Here is a 20,264-nt window from a genome sequence, read left to right as displayed (position 1 = left end):
TAGTCAGGGGTATATAGTATAAGTCATGGACCATGAATTTTTGTTAACGGCCCGTGACCTGTCCATGACTTTTACTAATAATACCCATTACTAAATATTAGCCTTAACTATAAGACTAAGATTATATAAATTTTTACATAAATTTCCAGATAATCTAATGCCATTATACAGTGACCTGAATTAAAAGGGCCATAATCAGGGGAAATATTCATTTGCAATATTGTGTCTCACTTTAAAATGGCTATGACCACACACCACCATTCTGCTTCGAGTGATGGTCCCTATGTGTCTTCCACACATGGGTGAGCAGTCGCACCATGCGCCTGAGTCCAGAAGTGTTTCTTAGCAGTGTCCATTGACCCACATGAGCATAGTGCATCTTCTCATGCTCCCAGACGAGGATATAAGAGGTAATGTGGGTCGACACCTCTCCAGTTCCCTCTTACCACCACGTGGCCTGAGTCGGAACCCCCAGTTCCTTTGTACTCTTAGTTTCTAAGAGAGTGAATCACTTCTGCTTTGTTGTAAATCATTGTGAATAGTTTTTATAGTGTTAGTTAGATAATTTAGTATAGTTAGTGTGTAGTTCTTTCCCCTGACTGGGGCCTGTACTTCCCGCGCCAGGGACTGTGCCCCCGATTTTGGGCTTCAAAAACTGTTTCCTGCCCGCGCTTCTTCTCTGTGAGCAATGAGCACCAGTGGCGTTTCTATTGCCTGAGCGAGGTACACATGGCTGCTCGCTGTACCATTTGCAAATCCTTCCCACCTTGAACCCGGGAAGCCCAGAAGCTCCACCTTCATAAATATCTGATGGAGGAAGTGATGAGAACTAGGGTGCACTCAGATCCAGGCCCCGGAGACACCCCTGTACAGTGGCCATCACCAGCAGTGAGTGCCCCTCCAAGTACCGCACATGTCCCAGCAGGAGAGAAAAAAAACACTCTCACAGGCACAAGAGCAGATCCCCGCCGCAGACTGCTCCCAAGCACAGCATTTCCTCAAATGGTACAAATGGGATCTGACAGTACTAACATGACCTAGGCCCTGAGACGCAGGCAGCAGAAACAACCCTTCTTCCCCTGCTCATACGCTCCCTACCTAGCCTACCACTACTGACAGCAGGAGCCCCCATGTCAAAGACACTGATCACAGTGGCCTCGCATCCCCGCCTCTGTCACAACCACCTCCTCGACCCTCTTCCAGTGGCAGAACACACCTCAGTTTTGACATGCAAGTCCAGACCCGTGAACCCCCACCGATGCCTCCCACAGCCCAGAGGCGGGCAGCCTGGGGAGGGAGGAAGCAGCAGGGCAGCTGACTGTATTATCATAGCACCTGGGAATCTCAGTCCTAGACCAGGACCCCGTTGTGATAGGAGCTGGCTGCCGGCTGAACTCCTCCCCCACCACACGGGGCTGTTTCACCTTCCCTGCTGCTGGAGTCCCACACATTGCCTTTGCCTCCAAACCCTGACTCACCTTGGCAGATGGTCTGCAAAGCAGGCAGCAGCACTGGGACTGCAGCAGCAGGGAAGGCAAAGCAGCCCCATGTGGCGGGGGAGGAGCTCAGCCGGCAGTCAGCTACCCTGCTGCTTTCTCCCTCCCCCAGGCTGCAGGGACACAGGAGGGCATCAAGAACCACGTGACGCTTCAACCGCGTACCTGATGGGCACCAAGAATTCCTTGGCTGACGTGTTCAGCAGGACTCTGTACCTCAATCACAAGTGAGAGCTACATGACACCACACTCCTGTACCTCTTCACGAAGTGGGGCATTCCCCATTTTCTTTGCTACTCACGAGAACCAAAAGCTGCCCCTCTATTGCTCCAGAGGTGCTTTAGTGGAGGATTATCAGGGCGATGCTCTCCTCCTCCCCTGGACAGGCAACCTCTGCTACACCTTTCCCTCCATTCCCCTCCTGCCACAGGTGCTATCTAAGATTCACCAGGACAGAGCCACCATTATACTCATAGCCCCATTCTGGCCCTGTCAGTTCTGGTTCACCGACTTCCACACACTGTCTGCCTGCACACCACTCCACCTCTGCACACTCCCAGATCTGTTCACACAAGATTGGGGGAGGCTCCGTCATCCCAATCCTGGCCTTCTTCACCTCACACCCGGGTATTTGGATGGGTGTCAAGCATAGATGGTGCATGCGCTACCCCGATTTGACAAGTCCTTACCTAAAGCAGCAGAGAATACACCAGAGCCTACTACTGAGCTAAATGGAGACGCTTCACAGCATGGGCCCACTGCCGCCACCACCACCACTCACTGAGCGTGGTGTCTATTCCACTTGTCCTCGACTATCTCCTCACCCTCAAGACGTCGGACTTGGACCTCAACTCTATCAGAGTGCAGCTGGGAGCACTCAGTGCCTTTCTGCCTCTTATGGACAGCTCCTCGGTGTTTACCCATCCCACCACTATCAGCTTCATGAAAGGTTTACTCAACCCCTTTCCACCAGTACTGAAACCCACGCCGCCATGGGATCATAATCTTGTTCTCTCTGCCCTCACAAAGCCACCCTTTGAGCCACTAGCAGCATGCACATTCTCCCAGCTCTCGATGAAAGTGACTTTCTTGGTAGCCATTACCTCACCCAGACGAGTCAGTGAAATCACGGCTATTATGGCAGACTCCCCGTACACAATATTCCACAAGGACAAGGTGGCCTTATGACTGCCCCTTAAATTCCTCCCAAAAGTGTTGTCTGAATTCCACCTAAATCAGTGCATACACCTGCTAGTTTTCCACCACAAACAACACACCTCCCCTACTGACAGAGCCTTGCACTCCCTCCACGTCCGTCATGCACTGGTATTCTACTTCCACAGGATCCAACCCTTTTGCACATCGCTGAAACTATTTGTGGTCATCTTGAATGGTCCAGGGTTCAAGGCCTTTCATCCCAATGCATCTCCAAATGGGTCTCAGGTGCATCTGTGAATGCTACAACTAGGGTTGTCGATTAATCGCAGTTAACTCAAGCGATTAACTCAAAAAAATTAATTGCGATTAATCGTGGTTTTAATTGCACTGTTAAACAACAGAATACCAATTGAAATTTATTAAATATTTTGGATGTTTTTCTACATTTTCAGATATATTGTATTCTATGTTATATTTGAAACCAAAGTGTATATTATTTTTTATTACAAATATTTGTACTGTAAAAATGATAAACAAAAGAAATAGTATTTTTCAATTCACCTCATACAAGTACTGTAGTGCAATCTCTTTGTCATGACAGTGCAACTTACAAATGTAAATTTTTTTGTTCCATAACTGCACTCAAAACCAAAACAATGTAAAACTTCAGAGCCTATAAGTCCACTCAGTCCTACTTCTTATTCAGCCAATCGCTAAGACAAACAAGTTTGTTTACATTTACAGGAGATAATGCCACCCTCTTCTTATTTACAATGTCACCAGAGAGAACAGGCATTTGCACAGCACTTTTGTAGCTGGCATTGCAAGATATTTACGTGCCAGATATGCTAAACATTTGTATGCCCCTTCATGCTTCAACCACCATTCCAGAGGACATGCTTCCATGTTGATGATGCTTGTTAAAAAAATAATGCATTAATTAAATTTGTGACTGAACTCCCTGGGGGAGAATTGTATGTCCCCTGCTCTGTTTTACCCACATTCTGCCATATATTTCATGTTATAGCAGTCTTGGATGATGACTCAGCACATGTTTTTCATTTTAAGAACACTTTCACTGCAGATTTGACAAAATGCAAAGAAGGTACCAATGTGAGATTTCTAAAGATAACTACAGTGCTCAACCCAAGGTTTAAGAATCTGAAGTGCCTTCCAAAATCTGAGAGGGACGAGGTGTGGAGCATGCTTTTAGATGTCTTAAAAGAGCAACACTTTGATGCGGAAACTACAGAACCTGAACCATCAAAAAGAAAATCAACTTTCTGCTGATGGCATCTGACTCAGATAATGAAAATGAACATGCGTCGATCTGCACTGCTTTGGATCGTTATCGAGCAAAACCCATCATCAGCATGGACACATGTCCCCTGGAATGGTAGTTGAAGCATGAAGGGACATATAAATCTTTAGCGTATCTGGCACGCAAATATCTTACAATGCCAGTTACAACAGTGCCATGAGAACGCCTGTTCTCACTTTCAGGTGACATTAGAATCATAGAATCATAGAAATGGAAGGAACCTCGAGAAGTCATCTAATCCAGTCCCTGCACTCGTGGCAGGACTAAGTATTATCTAGCCCATTCCTGACAGGTTTTTGTCCAACCTGGTCTTAAAAATCTCCAATGATGGATATTCCACAACTTCCCTAGGCAATTTATTCCAGTGCTTAACCACCCTGACAGTTAGGAAGTTTTTCCTAATTTCCAACCTAAACTTCCCTTGCTGCAGTTTAAGCAACATTGTAAACAAGAAGCAGGCAGCATTATGTCCTGCAAACATAAACAAACTTGTTTTTCTGAGCAATTGGCTGAACAAGAAGTAGGACTGAGTGGACTAACAGGCGCTAAAATTTTACATTGTTTTATTTTTGAATGCAGCTTTTTTTGTACATAATTCTACATTTCTAAATTCAACTTTCATGATAAAGAGATTGCAGTACAGTACTTGTAGTAGGTGAACTGAAATATACTATTTATTTTGGTTTATTTACAGTGCAAATACTTGTAATAAAAAAAATATAAGGTGAGCACTGTACACTTTGTCTTCTGTGTGGTAATCGAAATCAATATATTTGAAAATGTAGAAAACATCCAAAAATATTTAAAGAAATGGTATTCTATTATTTAACAGCGCGATTAATCGTTCGATAGATCACAATTATTTTTTTAATCGCTTGACAGCCCTAGCTACAACCAATCCAACATACCCCCATTTGATAGAGTCATGGCACACTCTACGCAAGCACAGGCCACCACATCAGCCTCACTGGTGGACATATCCTGGCAAGACATCTCTCATGCAGAAATGTGGCGCTCCACCCACATGTTCATGACACACTATACCATTGCACAAGCAGCAGCAACACACATCCCGTGGGCCAGGCTGTACTGCAGACCACACATCCACTGGAATCCTCGCACCCACCTCTGCACTGATCACTGCTCGTGGAATACACATAGAGACCATCAGTCGAAAAAGAAGAAGAGGTTATCTACCTGTAACCAGAGGTTCTTCAAGATGTGTGGTCCCTATCTGTATTCCACTACCTGCCCTCCATTCCCCTCCGCTGAGGACTGCATTCCATTACGGTATGAGGGAGACTGGAGAGGTGTCGATCTGCATGACCTCTTATATCCTCAGCTGGGAGCACGAGGAGACACACAACACACGTGCGGGTCAACGGACACGGCTAAGAAACACTTCCGGATTCAGGCACATGGCACGCATGTGCACCCACATGTGGAATACAGATAGGGATCACACATCTCGAAGAACCTCCAGTTACAGGAAGTAACTGTCTCTTCTCTGTGGAAATAATTACTTGCCATTAAAGCAGTGCAAATCACATGGGAACTTTGCCTCAGTGACCAAAATTAATGCACATGAACACTCTATATTTCCACCACAGGCTGGCATTCTCTCTCTATATATACCTATAACAGTGGTCCCTAACCTTTTTCCGAGCCACGGAGGACCGTGGCGGCAGAGGAGCATCCGCCGAAATGCCGCCGACAAGCGGCAACGTCAATAGGTGTCACCGCTGAAATGCCGCCGATGAGCAGCGTCATCCAGAGGTGTCGCCGCCGAAATGCCGCCGAAAATCGGCGGCATTTCAGCGGCGACGCCTCTGGATGACGCTGCTCCTCAGCAGCATTTTGGCGGATGCTTGTCCGCCGGCCAGTACGCGGGTGCACTTAGACGCCACGGCGCCCGCGGGCACCGCGTTGGGGACCCCGACCTATAACATACTATACTAGTGTGTGTGTGTGTGTGTGTGTGTGTGTGTGCGAGAGAGAGAGAGAGAGAGAGTGATTATGTATATTTTATAGACTCACACCTATAGCTCAGAACGTAGGCTGGCTGTTTATCAAATTCCAGCCTAGCCATTTATTGATTTCTATTTTTTCCCTCCAGCATTATAATGATATAAAAAATTACAAGGTTCTTTCCTTCAGACTGTGCATTAAATTGCAACAAAGCACTCAGAGTATCCTTACCTGCACAGTGCTGCTCAGGTTTCCATTGGACTTTCACCCCTTCTCTCTGACAGGTTCGGGCATAGGCAAGGAATGACTCGCAGTAGCAATTTTTATGAACTGGACACTCACACATATCTGTTACACAGGACCTGCAAAAAACAGCAGAAACAAACAAGGAATAAAAGTTTTGCCAAAGAGCCCTCAAAGTTTGGAATTATTTTTTTATATAATCATATGCAGTTTAAAGCTGAAATAACCTGTGCTGGAGAAATGGCAAACACATTGAACACTTTTTACTCCCAAATCCACATAGAGGGTCTAACCTCTGTAGTTCTGCTATATTCTATTCTTTATGCTCAGCGCTCTCAATTACATCAATGTCCTACCATGAAGTCATATCAAAGTAGAGAGCCCAGATTATGAGAGTCAAGAACTGCCATGCAATGAGGATCAAAAGTTGTATGCTGCAATTATGGAGCAAGGCAAAGACAATTTGTAGCAAATACAATTTTGTCTTCATAAAGGCTCCATCTCGGCTTTCCCAAAGAATGCCTATTGCAACAACATTTAAGATTAATTCCCAGATTTAAGAGCATTATAAGGAGCAATGAAGACACGCACAGTTACTATGCTATGAAGTCCTCAGGGTTCATGATGCAACTAGAGCGTAGCAAAAATTTTCAGTTGAATAGGAAAGTCACTGAAAAATGCAATTACGGGATGACAAAAGCTATTCATTAATTTGGCTCACATTTGGCAAATATTTTTGGCCAAATAAATTAAAATTAAAATTTTGAAAATGTTAAAATATTTCATTTTGACATTTTTTTATTTTTCATTTTGAAATGTTTGGTTTTGAAATTTAGCTAGGAATTGGTTTTAAAGAGATTTACATGTACAAATATCTCAAAAATGTAACAGCTAGAAACCTGAAAAAATAATTTTTTGTTTCAGTGAGAAAAATTGAAAAATGTTAGTTTTGGCTTGAAACAAATCAATTTTTTTTTCTGGATTTTTCAGGTCGGCCACCAAACCCTAACAAAACACGAAAAAAACAAACAAACAACTCAAAACAAAAAGCCACAAACTCCCCAAGAACCAATTATTCATTCAGCTCTCAATTCAACCATCTTATTTCACTGAATAATCATAAAACATGGCAGTAAGTAAATCTGCTACTGCACATGTTTGTATACAAAATTAGCTCATCTAGAACATGTGTCAATTTGGCACAAGCTGAAAACACAAGACCTGACAAGAGGCAATGGATTTGCAAAGTTCGCTGTTTGTGTCTGCTTTCAATTGTTGAAGTGTGCTGGAAACATCAAGGGACTGATTTTCAGAGGTGCTGAGCATCCAGAACTCTCCGTGAAGTCAGTGGGCGCCTGTGGCAGTGCTCAGCTTTCTGAAAATAATTTCCCATTTTAGTATTCAGGTTCATCTCCTATTTTGTTTACATATGATTAAAGTTATGTTTTAGTCATGGGTATTTTTAGTAAAACTCATGGACAGGTCACAGGCCGTAAACAAAAATTCACAGGCCTGTGACCTGTCCATGACTTTTACTAAAAATACCCACCGTGTCTGAAACTTGGGCGGGATTGCTCTGGGGGGCGCGGTCCGGGGGTGCTGGGGGAGGTGACCCAGGACCCCTGCTGGTACTGAGGGAGGGGTTGGCGGGGCTTCCTACCGGCTCCGTCCCTGCAGCTCCTAGACGGCGGAAGCAGGGGCCAGGGCAGGGGCTCCTCCGCTGGTCCCGCCACAAGTGCCGGCTGCTGCAGCTCCCATTGGCAGGGAACCGCAGTCAATGGGAGCTGCGGGGGCAGGGCCTGCGCGCATGGGCAGCGTGCGGCGTGGAGACCCCCCTGCCCCTCTGCCACCTAGGAGCTGCAGGGTGGCCCCCCACCCCAGGTAAGCACCCCCCCATGCTCCCAAACCCCTGCCCCTAGCCCTGAGCCCCCTCCCACACACCCAAACTGCTGCTTCTGGCAGCCCCCTAGCACCAGCCACTGCAGAAGTCATGGAGGTCACAGAAAGTCACAGAATCCATGACTTCCATGATCTCCATGACAGACTCGCAGCCTTACATATGAGTCACTGAACAAGTTCCCCTTGATGAGTATTATCCTACCACAGCATGCCTGCAAATCTTCATTGATATCCGAAAGCAGTGCTCTGAATGCATCAAGCACTGTTACTGAATATAAGTGGTTCCATATTCCCCATATCATTTAGGAGGTATATATCTAGGCTTGCCAACTTTCTAATATCTGAAAACTGGACACTACAGCAGGACTGCAGGAACCTCCCCCCGCCTCTCCCCAAGGCCATGCCCCTGTCCACTTCTCTCTCCCCATCTCTGTCACATGCTGCTTCCCCCTCCCCTTTCCTTGTCCCTCTTTTCCCTCACCAGCTGGGCTCCCTCTGCTCCAGGGCTGGGTCGGGAGATGCAGCCCCTGATGTGGAGCCTGCCTGCCCACAAGATGCAGGTTGGAGTTGGCCCTGACTGAGCAGGGGCTGTTGTGAGTTGATGACCCTGCGCCTCCCTCCCCACCCGCGGTAACCAGACTTTTGGTATCCGGTCAGTACATCTGCCTGGAACTGCACAGGTCCCCTTTCAACCAGACTTTCCAGTTGAAAACTGGACACATGGCAACTAATATACCTCATTTCACAAAGCAGATTCCTGACATGCTATCACAGGAAATTACTGTTGCAAAGAGAGTCTGTTGTATTCCCTGCAGACCAATTAAGATATGAAGATAGTTTTATTCTCTCCTAGGCATCCTATTATCCTCAACTAACCTTGCCTTTTCAACTTTTACTATTATGTATAATTATTCATACAATAATTATTATATTATTGATATCCAAGGTGTTGGGGAGTGGGGGAGGTAGGATCATGCTTGCTTATGGCAGGCTGGCTGTTTGCATGCTGAGTTCCCACGTTGAGACTTATAAAATGTTACATTTGAGTCACTTCATCTGGTTTTGAGAACCCAAAAATCACAGAGCTTCCTGCTGTGAGAGTTTCTGGCCCCCGAGAAGAATGCCAGTTCCAACACCAAGCCAGATCAGTTGCCTTAAGTTAAAGATAAGTCTCCCGGCACAAAACTTAATGTGTCTAGATGAACCAAACCCCAAACTCCAGTTCCAAACACCCATAGACCTTGGACTAATTTGGATCCAGATCCAAACAGCTCTAGTTCTTAGCCGCTCCTTTCTGCCTGGATAAGGATCAAGCCTGGTATGGGTAGCATTAAATATTCCCTAAGAAAGATAACACACCAGCGTCAGAATGAACAGTTCTCTAATTTACTCCATTCTTATTGGCTTCAAGTTATTTCTACTTCATGAGTTGTATAATCCTGAGACGAGCTGATGGGCCCAATCCTCTGGTTTGGCTGAGGTACAATCATGCAGGGCCCAGCACCAAGGGGTATGTGTCTTGTTGTTGCTTTGTTAATTAATTATTACTGTTGATAATTTTTCTACTTATTTAACAAAACTAAAAGTAAACAAAACTGTATAAAAAGTAAATATTCGACTATCATCAAAATAGAGACACTTTTTTCTAATGAGATTCTTTATTAACAAAACTAATACATTAATATTAAAAATTGTTTGTTTACAAAAATCACTTCTGAAGCTACAAGGGAGATAGTATTTGACGCATTAGAAAGCAAAATACAGTCACTACTTCCCTCTCGTGGTCCAAGATGGGAACTCCAGGCAATCCCTTTGTGTGATTGAAAGGGAAGCTTTTTGGAAGAACTTCAGGCAAAAGATGCTTATTCGCTGAGGGCTGAATGATTGAGAGAGAATAGGGTAAGTACTCTGGGTCAGTTTTAAAAAAATTGTTTTTCTTATTTGTCAGTAAAATCCTTAATTTCAACCTTATTAGATTCCCATTGGGAGTTTGTGTTTTTGTTTGTTTTGTTTTAGTTATTGAAACTTCCCCTGCCACACAACACAAGCAACATGCCTCCACTCCCTGCCCAGAAAAAAAACAGTAGATTCTTGACTGCAGTTTACAAGTTCTAATGGTGATCAGTGTAAAAAAAAAAATCTTTGTGATGTAGGTACTGTTTTTTGTTTTCTTTTTAAAATTTTTCTGCTGAGCCATTTCCTGCACTCCAGTGAATGGCTAATTTCAAAGTTCTGCTCACCTCCCCCTTCCCCTCTTTGCATCTCCTATGATTCTGTCAAATAAATTAGAAGACACTAATAAATAGGTATCTATAGGTATGTATCTGGAGGCTTAGAGAGTGTCCATGCCCTACAACCAGTTTCCCTCAAAGAAACACCATTTTCTTACGATAGTATGTTCTCTAATAATGGAACATTTTGACTTTGCTGTCCTCTGAAGTGTTCCAATTCTATTCCAAGATAAAAACTTTTGTTTAATTAGAGTTAAGACTGAGGGTATACAGAAACAGTCCAGGACATTTTGCCGACCAGGTCAGAAAACCTTTTTGGTGTCCCTCCCCTATTCAACTAGAGCAGCCAAGTCTAAATAAATAAATTAAAGGCGGCCAGTCAATCAGTGGAGCACCACACACCCAAGTGGCACAGCAGTATGTCTAGAAGTTGGCACCCAGGCTGATGGCCATGATTGCCTGCCCCGGACCAGCCCTGAGAATATATATAAATAACCTAAGATAAAAACATTACAGACATATTGTAACATTCCCCTAACCAAGCTCAGGAAATTCAGAGTTAAGGTTACACTTAAAAAAAATCCAAATGTGTTAGGTAAGGAAGTGCAGTAAGGCAACCAAAACAGCCTTAACTCTGCGCTGTAGTGACACCATGCGATAAAAAAAATGATTATGATAAAGGCATTTTAGCATTTGTGGTCCTAAATTAGATTAAACTGATTTAAAAGTCACATTGGGTTTTAAACATATATCTTCCCCCGCCCCCAGCTCCCTAGTTTCACCACCTTTAGCAGTAGGACAAAATCCTACACAGGGATCAAAAACTGCACAACATGGAAACATCTCCCTGATGACACTATGGGTGCTTCAGAGATACACACTGATTGAAACAGCAGGCACACTGCCCTTATGTGAATTGATGTAATTAGTTTATATTTGGATACATACAAATAACCACCTATTGTCAAACCACCGGGCACTTGTGTGATTTGCAAGAAATGTTGTGTCCAAAATCATGAGGATGATCTCTGTAAGTGTCAGAGCAATCCTGAATTCAAATAGGGAGGTGAAACTCCTCATTCTGTTCCTATAACCTTCGGTATAACCTGCAGTGTTCTCCGACTTCAGTTTGGGTGTGCTGTTCTTCAGAAAGGAACCTTCTTGATAACAAGGAGTGATTAACTAGTTTGTGGGCTTATGTAAATAATGGACTGGTGCCGCCACGGCTGAAGCGGGACTGATCAATTTAGAAAGATACACCCCTTCTCTTGCCTTCTACAGCTGAGATTGCAGTGGAATGCATCTTTAGGTCTACCAAGTACAGAAGTGGTATTATACAGGGCGAGAGAAAAACTAAATAGAGCCCAGAATGAACAGACAACAGGACTTCAAATCTGCTTGCATTTTGTTCAGGCTGAGGAAGAAGTGGGTTCATTTAGGACCTAAACTCTTTTCTTTTCTGCCTTAACTTCCTATATTGAGGATACTTCAGAGTAAACGGGGGCCCTTTTCAAATCACTGGCCTAGAGCAGTTGTTTACTCTTTTGCTGGGGACCAATATCTCAAACTGGATTCCTTTTGATGCCATATATAGTGTGTGTGTGTGTGTGTGTGTGTGTGTGTGTGTGTGTGTGTGTGTGTGTGTGTGTGTGTGTGTGTGTGTGTGTAAAAGAGAGAGGGAGAGAGAGAGAGGGAGAGATGGTGCTAATAGGGTGTGTATAATCACAAACTGTTGCAAGGGGAAATCCATGAAAGTGAAGGCATCCGGCAGCTGTCGGCCACACCCTTGCATTAGACAGCCCACATTGCTCCCACATCTTCAAAGCAAACCAGAGGAGTGCACTTCTTCAGCTAAAGGCCTTTTTCACATTAAACCATGGAAAGTGTCCAAGTCCCAAAGAGGGCAGAGAAATGAGTCCTATGCTAAATGTACTATTAAAAAAGAAAAGAACAGAACAGAAGAGCAGCGCAGTGATTGCTGCTGCCTCTTACAATGCTGGGCAGTATTGAAATTGCAGATGTTTGGTGTTTTTCACTGAACATCTGCAGTTCCCTTTACTTCACAGGGAACAAGCAGTCAAAAAAAACAATCATTAGGAGAGAATGTCTTTTGCATTTAATATTTTGCTCCTTTCCTTTCACAACACTGATATGGTGTAGCACATATGAAAACATATCAGAACCGCCAAGCAATGACACTGCATAGATGAAAGGCAACATAAAAGTCAAGTTAAAAGACATGAACATTTTGCATTTAAAAACAGATACCAGCCATCTTGAAGGCCTAAATTTTAAACACTACATTTCCTTTACAGTGTGTAGCCTTCCATAATCTAACCCACACCTCAGTTAGACGGGTGGAAAATGGGATTACCCGCACATTTATAAATTGAGAAGACTGTTCGAAGAGCCACCATTTCAAAGACATGGATCATTCAGCAAGCCTAGCATCCTGTGAGATAGTTGTCTTGGGAGAACTCCATTTACTGGACTGCAAAATCCAAGATTTAGTGGCTGTCTCACCTAATTTAACACCAGCAGTGAATACATCCAAAGTCTATATGGCAGCCAAGCAAGTAACTCTGCCTTAATCACATTTCAATGCTCACAGTTCAGCAACAAGATGCAGGAGTTTTTTCCCTGATCCACAATGAGACCTCATTTTTCTTCCCTCATAAGGAAAAAAAGAAAACAAAATGGTTTCTATCAACATCAACATTGTTTTAAAACTGTTATAAGGTTTGGTGGGTTTTGTTTTTGTTTTAAACAAAGGCCTCTAAAAGGTTTTCATTATTTGTTGTTCCCAAGTACTGTATAGAAGGAACCTCAGAAGGGAAGAGGATGCCACACCCCAAAATATAATAGAAATGTTCACTCTTTCGCTTTTTTTTGTGTAAGCTGTGTGTGTCTGTGTGGTTTTTCCCTTTTCTTTTTTGGGTGTGTATGTGGGGGGGACGACAATTACTCAAGTCTGAAGCTTGGTATTTGGAGCTGGAGACACTTATTTCTTGAGTTTCTTTCAGGAAGATACTGACACTAAAACCAGAGCAGCAAATAACTCATGGGAAAGGTAAAGTTGGAGTCTGAGCAAAATACATTAGATCATTCCGAATACATTCAAAACACCTGCCTAGGGAACAGAACTGCCTAGTACGCTAAAGATTAGTCATTTTTCATCGGTCATTTCTTTCAAGACTAGAGTGCCAGATCTTTATCCCATCTGGGCAGCTCCAACACTGCAGAACAGTATAAACCAGACTTAAATCAAGCAACTGGGGTGTGGCAAAGTGACTCGCTAGCCAGCACATCACCTTGTGGCTAGGTATGGCGTTCCAAGGTTTCTTCTCTGTAGTCCTGTCAACCAGATCTACTGGTGGTCCCCTTTTGCCCTGGGACTTTGCCCTCCAGCCTGGTCTCACCCCCTTCGGGGTAATCCCAGGGTTCACACCAGGTCGACAGCCTTCTCCAGGCCCAATATTCTTTCTGTCCCCTTGTGTTTGGGATCTTCCCAGTGAGGCTGCAGGGAAACTGAGTCCCACCCTCTACCCTGGGTTCTAGACCAGGGATCCCTGAAGTAAGTGGTTAAGGGCACCCTGGTCATGATTCTTTCCTGAGCTACTTACTACGTCAGCCTGCTTTCTCCTCAGGGAGCTCAATTTCTCAGGTGGGTGGGTGGGGTTGTCTGTCAGCAGTTTCTCTTTGAAGTCTGGTCCTGACTTTTTTTGCTGTACGATGGCTACCTTTAAATCTGTTATTGTGTGTCCAGGGAGATTGAAGTGTTCTCCTACAGGTTTTTGTATATTGCCATTCCTAATATCTGACTTGTCTCCATTTATCCTTTTACGTAGGGACTGTCCAGTTTGGCCAATGTACATAGCAGAGGGGCATTGCTGGCACATGATGCCGTATATTACATTGGTGGACATGCAGGTGAATGAACTGGTGATGTTGTGGCTGATCTGGTTAGGTCCTGTGATGGTGTCGCTGGTGTAGATATGTGGGCAGAGTTGGCATCGAGGTTTGTTGCATGGATTGGTTCCTGAGTTAGAGTTACTATGGTGCGATGTGTGGTTGCTGGTGAGGTTGGCGGGCTGTCTGTGGGCGAGGACTGGCCTGCCTCCCAAGGCCTGTGAAAGCGAGGGATCGTTGTCCAGGATGGGTTGTAGATCACTGATGACTTTATAAAAGGTCCTTTATAAAAGGATAAATGGACACAAGTCAGATATTAGAAATGGCATTATACAAAAACCTGTAGGAGAACACTTCAATCTCCCTGGACACACAACAACAAATTTAAAGGTAGCCATCCTACAGCAAAAAAACTTCAGGACCAGACTTCAAAGAGCTTCAGTTCATTTGCAAATATGACACCATCAGCTCAGGATTAAACAAAGACTGTGAATGGCTAGCCAACTACAAAGTCACAGAGCTCAGCAACCAGTTGTGCTGTGGCATCATCAGGGATACTGTTCCTGACAGCTTGTATTCCATCTGTGTGTGGGATGTTTGTGTAGAGATCCTCCACATCCATGGTGGCTAGGATGGTGTTTTCTGGAAGATCACCAATGCATTGTAGTTTTCTCAGGAAATCAGTGGCATCACGGAGATAGCTGGGAGTGCTGGTGGCGTAGGGTCTGAGTAGAGAGTCCACATATCCGGACAATCCTTCAGTGAGAGTGCCAATTCCAGAGATGATGGAGCGTCCAGGATTTCCAGGTTTGTGGATCTTGGGTAGTAAATAGAATAACCCCGGTCGGGGCTCTAAGGGTACGTTGATTTGTTCCTGTGTTAGCGTAGGGAGTGTCCTGAGTAGATAGCGCAGTTTCTTAGTATATTCCTCAGTAGGATCTGAGGAAAGTGGCCTGTAGAATTTGGTATTGGAGAGTTGTCTGGCAGCCTCCTTTTGGTAGTCAAACCTGTTCATGATGACAACAGCACCTCCTTTATCAGCCTCTTTGATTATAATGTCAGGGTTGTTTCTGAGGCTGTGGATTGCATTGCGTTCTGCATGACTTAGGTTATGAGGCAAGCAATGTTGTTTTCCCACAATTTCTGCCTGTGCACGTTGGCGGAAGCATTCTATGTATAGGTCCAGACTGTCATTTCGACTCTCAGGAGGAGTCCATGTGGAGTTCTTCTTGTGCTGTTGGTGGGAGGGCATCTGTGTATCAGTGTGCTGTTCAGTGTTATCTTGAAAGTATTCTTTGCCTCTGGAAATTTCCACTACATGCATCTGACGAAATGCATCACCCACGAAAGCTTATGCTCCAATACATCTGTTAGTCTAAAAGGTGCCACAGGACTCTTTGTCGCTTTTTAAAGATAGCTGTGACTCTCTCCCATACTCTTTTCTAGGAGCAGAGGCTGAGAGATCTATACCTCCCTAGGCTGGGGCCTTCTGAACTCCACTTCTCCTTTTCAAGGCTCCTCCTCCAAGACTAGGGTGACCACATGTTCCGATTTTATAGGGCAGTCCCTGTTTTGGGGTCTTTTTCTTATATAGGCTCCTATTACCCCTCACTCCCGTCCCTATTTTTCACACTTGCTGTCTGGTCACCCTCTCCAAGACTAACATGCCTGTAGGTGCGTTGGGGCAAGGCTGCTTGCTTCTTAACCCCTTCTTGCCTAGTGTGGGGTTTGTACACCCATCACATAGGGATTCCTCTGAAATGGGGGAATCCCCAGGTGGAATAAAGCCAGCATAACTGAATCTTCACCTCCCCTTCCTGGACCCCCAGTCACCAGGTTGCTGAACTTATTCCCAGAAACCACTGGGAGTGTGGGAGCATAAAGACTTCATGCAACCCCTCTCTCCTTGAGTCCTGTGTTGAGCACAGCTTGGCGAGATCTGAAAACTGAAGCCCAGAGATGTTTACTGTAGGGAGCGCTCATTCTTTTTAAAAGGGGCATTGGCTATAATGTTTGAGACTGTTTTGAGAATGTTTGAGACTGTTCCTGGGAATTCCAGGTTGCAAAGGAAGCCCGTGGTTTATGGGTTACAGTAATGGGCTAGGAACCAGAAGGATCTGGGATTCAAACGTATCTAAACTGTGGACTTGCTATGTGACCTTGGCTAAGTTACTTGAACTCTTTGTGCCTCAGACAGCCCAGCTGAAAAATTTGGTAAGACGCAGAATCTCACTGAAAACTGGATGCTGCATCTGAGCTGAAGTTTCCTGGGCACGTGTGTTACACGCATACACTTTCTACAGTTCTAAAGTAATTTTCTGCAAATGCCAAGCTTCCTGTTCCATATATATATGGAACATACACACATTTGGCACTCTGAGTTAGAAGATGCCCCTGTTCACCCTTCCACTGCCAAAGGATCCTTTCAAATAGGTTCGTTAAAGGAGTTTTGTAATTTGGGGTATAAGATGCTTCAAATTCAATGATTTTTTTTTAACCTTCAAAGTACTGGAAAAAACCTACAATGCATTTTGGATTTCTCAGCACATACCATGCCTTTCAAAATATTTCTGGGTGTGCAATTTCAGAACCCACCCTTCCCATCTAAAATGTAAGAAAATATGCTATTTTTCAACTCAACGCAATAAATGCAGGTCAGTGTAAAACCTTTCAAAGTTATACTATGCTGCACAACATCCCTAAAAACCTACAATATGTGCTGCTAAAAATATTAACCAAAGGCTTTTTTGAAAGTGCCAAGAACTATTATATATGTATTATTAACCTTTATACAATGAGAACCCTGAGCCAGATTTGCTTTTTATTGCTTTAAACAACAATACTCCACATTAATCTTATAAAATGAATAATTAAATGCCCTGGAACATTTTCTAAAACCACACAAAATAAAGTTCTCAGGATTGCACAACCCTAACATGCACCTCAATCTTCCTTGAATCCGGAGCCAGTGTTAAAGGCAGTTAAAACAAAAAAGAAAAAACAGCCTCTCATTTCCTCACAATATTCTCCCTATGATGCACTGGGCGGGCTTTGTCTGTCTTGTGCTAGAAAGCCACTTGGGCTGCTGTGTCCTAAAAATCCAGGTTCTTGAAAAGGAAAGCCTGTATAAAAGCTCTTCAGTAAAAAACACTTGAAGTTGGGCTGAAGAAGACAATCAGGTCTTACACTCAGCCTCAGGCAGAATGCCTGCCTGACTCGGTCAGAATGTTTTCTGGAACTGCAGGAAAACGCACAGTACAGCAGCAGATCCACCACCTTTTGAAACGGTCCATCAGGCACTTACTTCCATGCCAGCCAGCTTCATCAGCTGGAGTGCAGAAGGTCTGGGGCCACGGTCCCACCCTCACTCCACCCCTGTTCAGGACACAGGAGGCATTTTGTGCCCTCTTCCTCCTTGTGTGTATTGATGTAGGGCTGGTCACAATCTAGCTCTTAAAGTGATAAACATCGTAAGGGGCTCCTCATTAAGAACATTTTTGGACTAGAGTAAGCCAATAGAGTTCATATCTTAACGTCTTTCAGACAAGGGGCCAATAGCTGGGCACTCTGCAGCATGCCAGTCAAATCCTGCTTACCTTAATCTTGTTAGCAGTATTCATACAAGCAGTCCCATTAATTTCAGTGTAACTAATGCAAACAGGATTTGGCCCTCTGAAGTCATCTACAACCTAGATGTGTGGTTGAGATGAAGAATAAAAGGACCTTAATAAATCTGCTTTGGAGCAGGCATCTCCCTGATCTTGTTACAGAGAGGCAACATGCATAGGATATGTAGACCAGTATAAAGAAAGAGAAGGGAATTTTATGATTCCCATCTGCAATACAGGAACTCAGTGTCTGCAAACCACATACCATTTTTGCTAATTCACATCTGTGTTCATCTGTTTGCAAATATATATCCTAAAATGTGGTAAAAATTGCTCCAATGTTATGTCTGGTAATGCAGATAATGATGAGCATGTCCATCTGTAAAACCACACGGAGGAAAAATGATAGGAGCATTGCATATAAAAGCATATTTGAGTTCAATGATAGAAATGATAGGTCAGCTCTTAAGGATCTTTCATAGGACCAGGCATACCCCTTTCTCACACCTGACAGCCTACTGGTACTTTCTCGTCATCACTTTCTCATTGGGGGGTATAACAGGGATTGTAATAATGGCTGGAATCTTCTGGCCAAACCTGCCCACCCCCAACAACCCCCCAAAAGCAATTATTTTGCAATGTTTTACCAGTCAAAGTTAACTATTACTTATTCTGCTGTCTCAGGGTCTTAGATTACATATATATGTATATGCTCAACACTAAGTCTGTTGTTACAAATTGCATTGCAGATGCAGAGCCACTGCATTATAATGAAATTTTCAGTCTCCTCTGCCATGGAAAAAATCAATGATATTAAGCAGCCTTGGAAGTACATAATATGTATCACTTCATATTTTTCTCTTCGTCTTGGCTTGATTTTTAAAGAGGGCTTAGGTTTTTTGCAGGTACAACTAGAAGCTCTTTTTTTTAAATCATGCTATCTACAGAGAGAGAGAGAGAGTGTAAATATTCATAGGCATAAAAAAAGAATTTTTTCACACTCTGCAAACATAGTGGAAATCAATCAAGTATTATCACTGCACCAGTTATTCTACTAGTTAGAAAGCTCATCAGTGTATTGGGCCGCCTCGTTTGAAAAAAGATGACAAAAGCCAGAGATTTTTCAGGATTTTTCTAAACAATTTTTAGAGCCTCAGAAATTGCTGGGAGATTTTTAAAGCCACAGCTCCAGTGAAATATAAACAAAATAAAGAGATTATTGCTATAGTGAGAACACTGCAAAGTTTAGATCCTCTATTTTAAAAAAAAGTCACAATAGATCATTTCCTTATTCACATTAAAAAAACCCAAAGCGCTGGTACAGTATAACTAGGCACTACAACTAGGTCCGGGCACTCAGCTTGGGGGGAGGGATAGCTCAGTCGTTTGAGCATTGGTCTACTAAACCCAGGGTTGTGAATTCAATCCTTGAGGGGGCCATTTAGGAATCTGGGGCAAAAATCTGTCCAGCCCAGCTTTGAGCAGGGGGTTGGACTAGATGACCTCCTGAGGTCCCTTCCAACCCTGATATTCTATGTATCTGGAAGTGCCCAACAAAAAATATATCACATCCAATGAAAAGCAAAATGAGAGCAAGGTGCAGGAACTGTTTCCAAAATATAAACACAACAGAAGTTATCTTCACCTTCTGATGATGATTTACTGTGTTCATATCCTAGGAGGTCTTGTGATATTAATAATAATAAACAGGCTGTCTAGTTTGAAGTATCACAGTCTTAAACTCATTAAGCAGCCTCCCTGCCTTAACCCACACAAAATTAATGGCAATCAAACTTATTCTTCCTCTAGGTGGCCGCAGAGCATTTAAAAAGCCATGGTCTCCAGCTGGAAATTCTATTTAGAAAGCTATTTTCTTTCTGTAGGTAGGCCCTGCTCCAACTGAAAACAACAGCCAAATTCCCAGTGCCTTCGCAGGAGCAGGCCCATAATGCATTTTAAAAGATGTTTCATTGTTTGTTCTTTATTACAAATATTTGACTGAAAACAGGATATTTTATTATAAGAGTCCATCTAATCCTGCTTACCTGAATTCTAATCCTCAACATTTGTGTGCTCTATTTCTGACTGGTTTCCTGTAGGGTCTTGGGCAAGTCACTTAATCTCTCTGTGCCTCAGATTCTCCAATTTTAAAATGGGGATTATAATCAGGGCCACCCAGAGGATTCAGGGGGCCTGGGGACTTCGGCGGAACGGAGCCCCCGCCACCGAATTGCCACCGAAGACCCGGCACTTCGGCAGCAGGTCCCGGGGCGGAAGGACCCCTCGCCGCGGGTCTTCAGGGCACTTTGGCGGTGGGTCCCGGGGCAGAAGGACCCCCCGCCGCCGAAGACCTGGAGTGGAAGAAGCTCCGGGAGACCAGGCCCCGTGAGAGTTTTCCGGGGCCCCTGGAGCAAGTGAAGGACCCCACTCC

At 43.9% G+C, this 20,264-nt stretch overlaps 1 protein-coding gene across 2 annotated transcripts in view; it reads right to left on the bottom strand.

Annotated features, from left to right (window-relative positions):
- Positions 1-20,264, bottom strand: part of LOC112117057 (BMP-binding endothelial regulator protein) — a 209,443-nt gene that overhangs the window by 15,266 nt on the left and 173,913 nt on the right. For both annotated transcript variants that reach the window (XM_026663488.1, XM_026663489.2), the window contains one exon: positions 6,175-6,305. In XM_026663488.1, the coding sequence (XP_026519273.1) occupies positions 6,175-6,305 (131 nt within the window). The remainder of the gene's footprint in view (positions 1-6,174; positions 6,306-20,264) is intronic.

This window comes from Terrapene carolina, unplaced genomic scaffold, assembly GCF_002925995.2.
Source record: "Terrapene carolina triunguis isolate 2854851 unplaced genomic scaffold, T_m_triunguis-2.0 Scaffold33715, whole genome shotgun sequence".
Lineage (NCBI taxonomy): Eukaryota > Metazoa > Chordata > Testudines > Emydidae > Terrapene > Terrapene triunguis.
The sequence above is the reverse complement of the archived record's forward strand: the minus strand, read 5'-3'. Positions and strand labels throughout refer to the sequence as shown.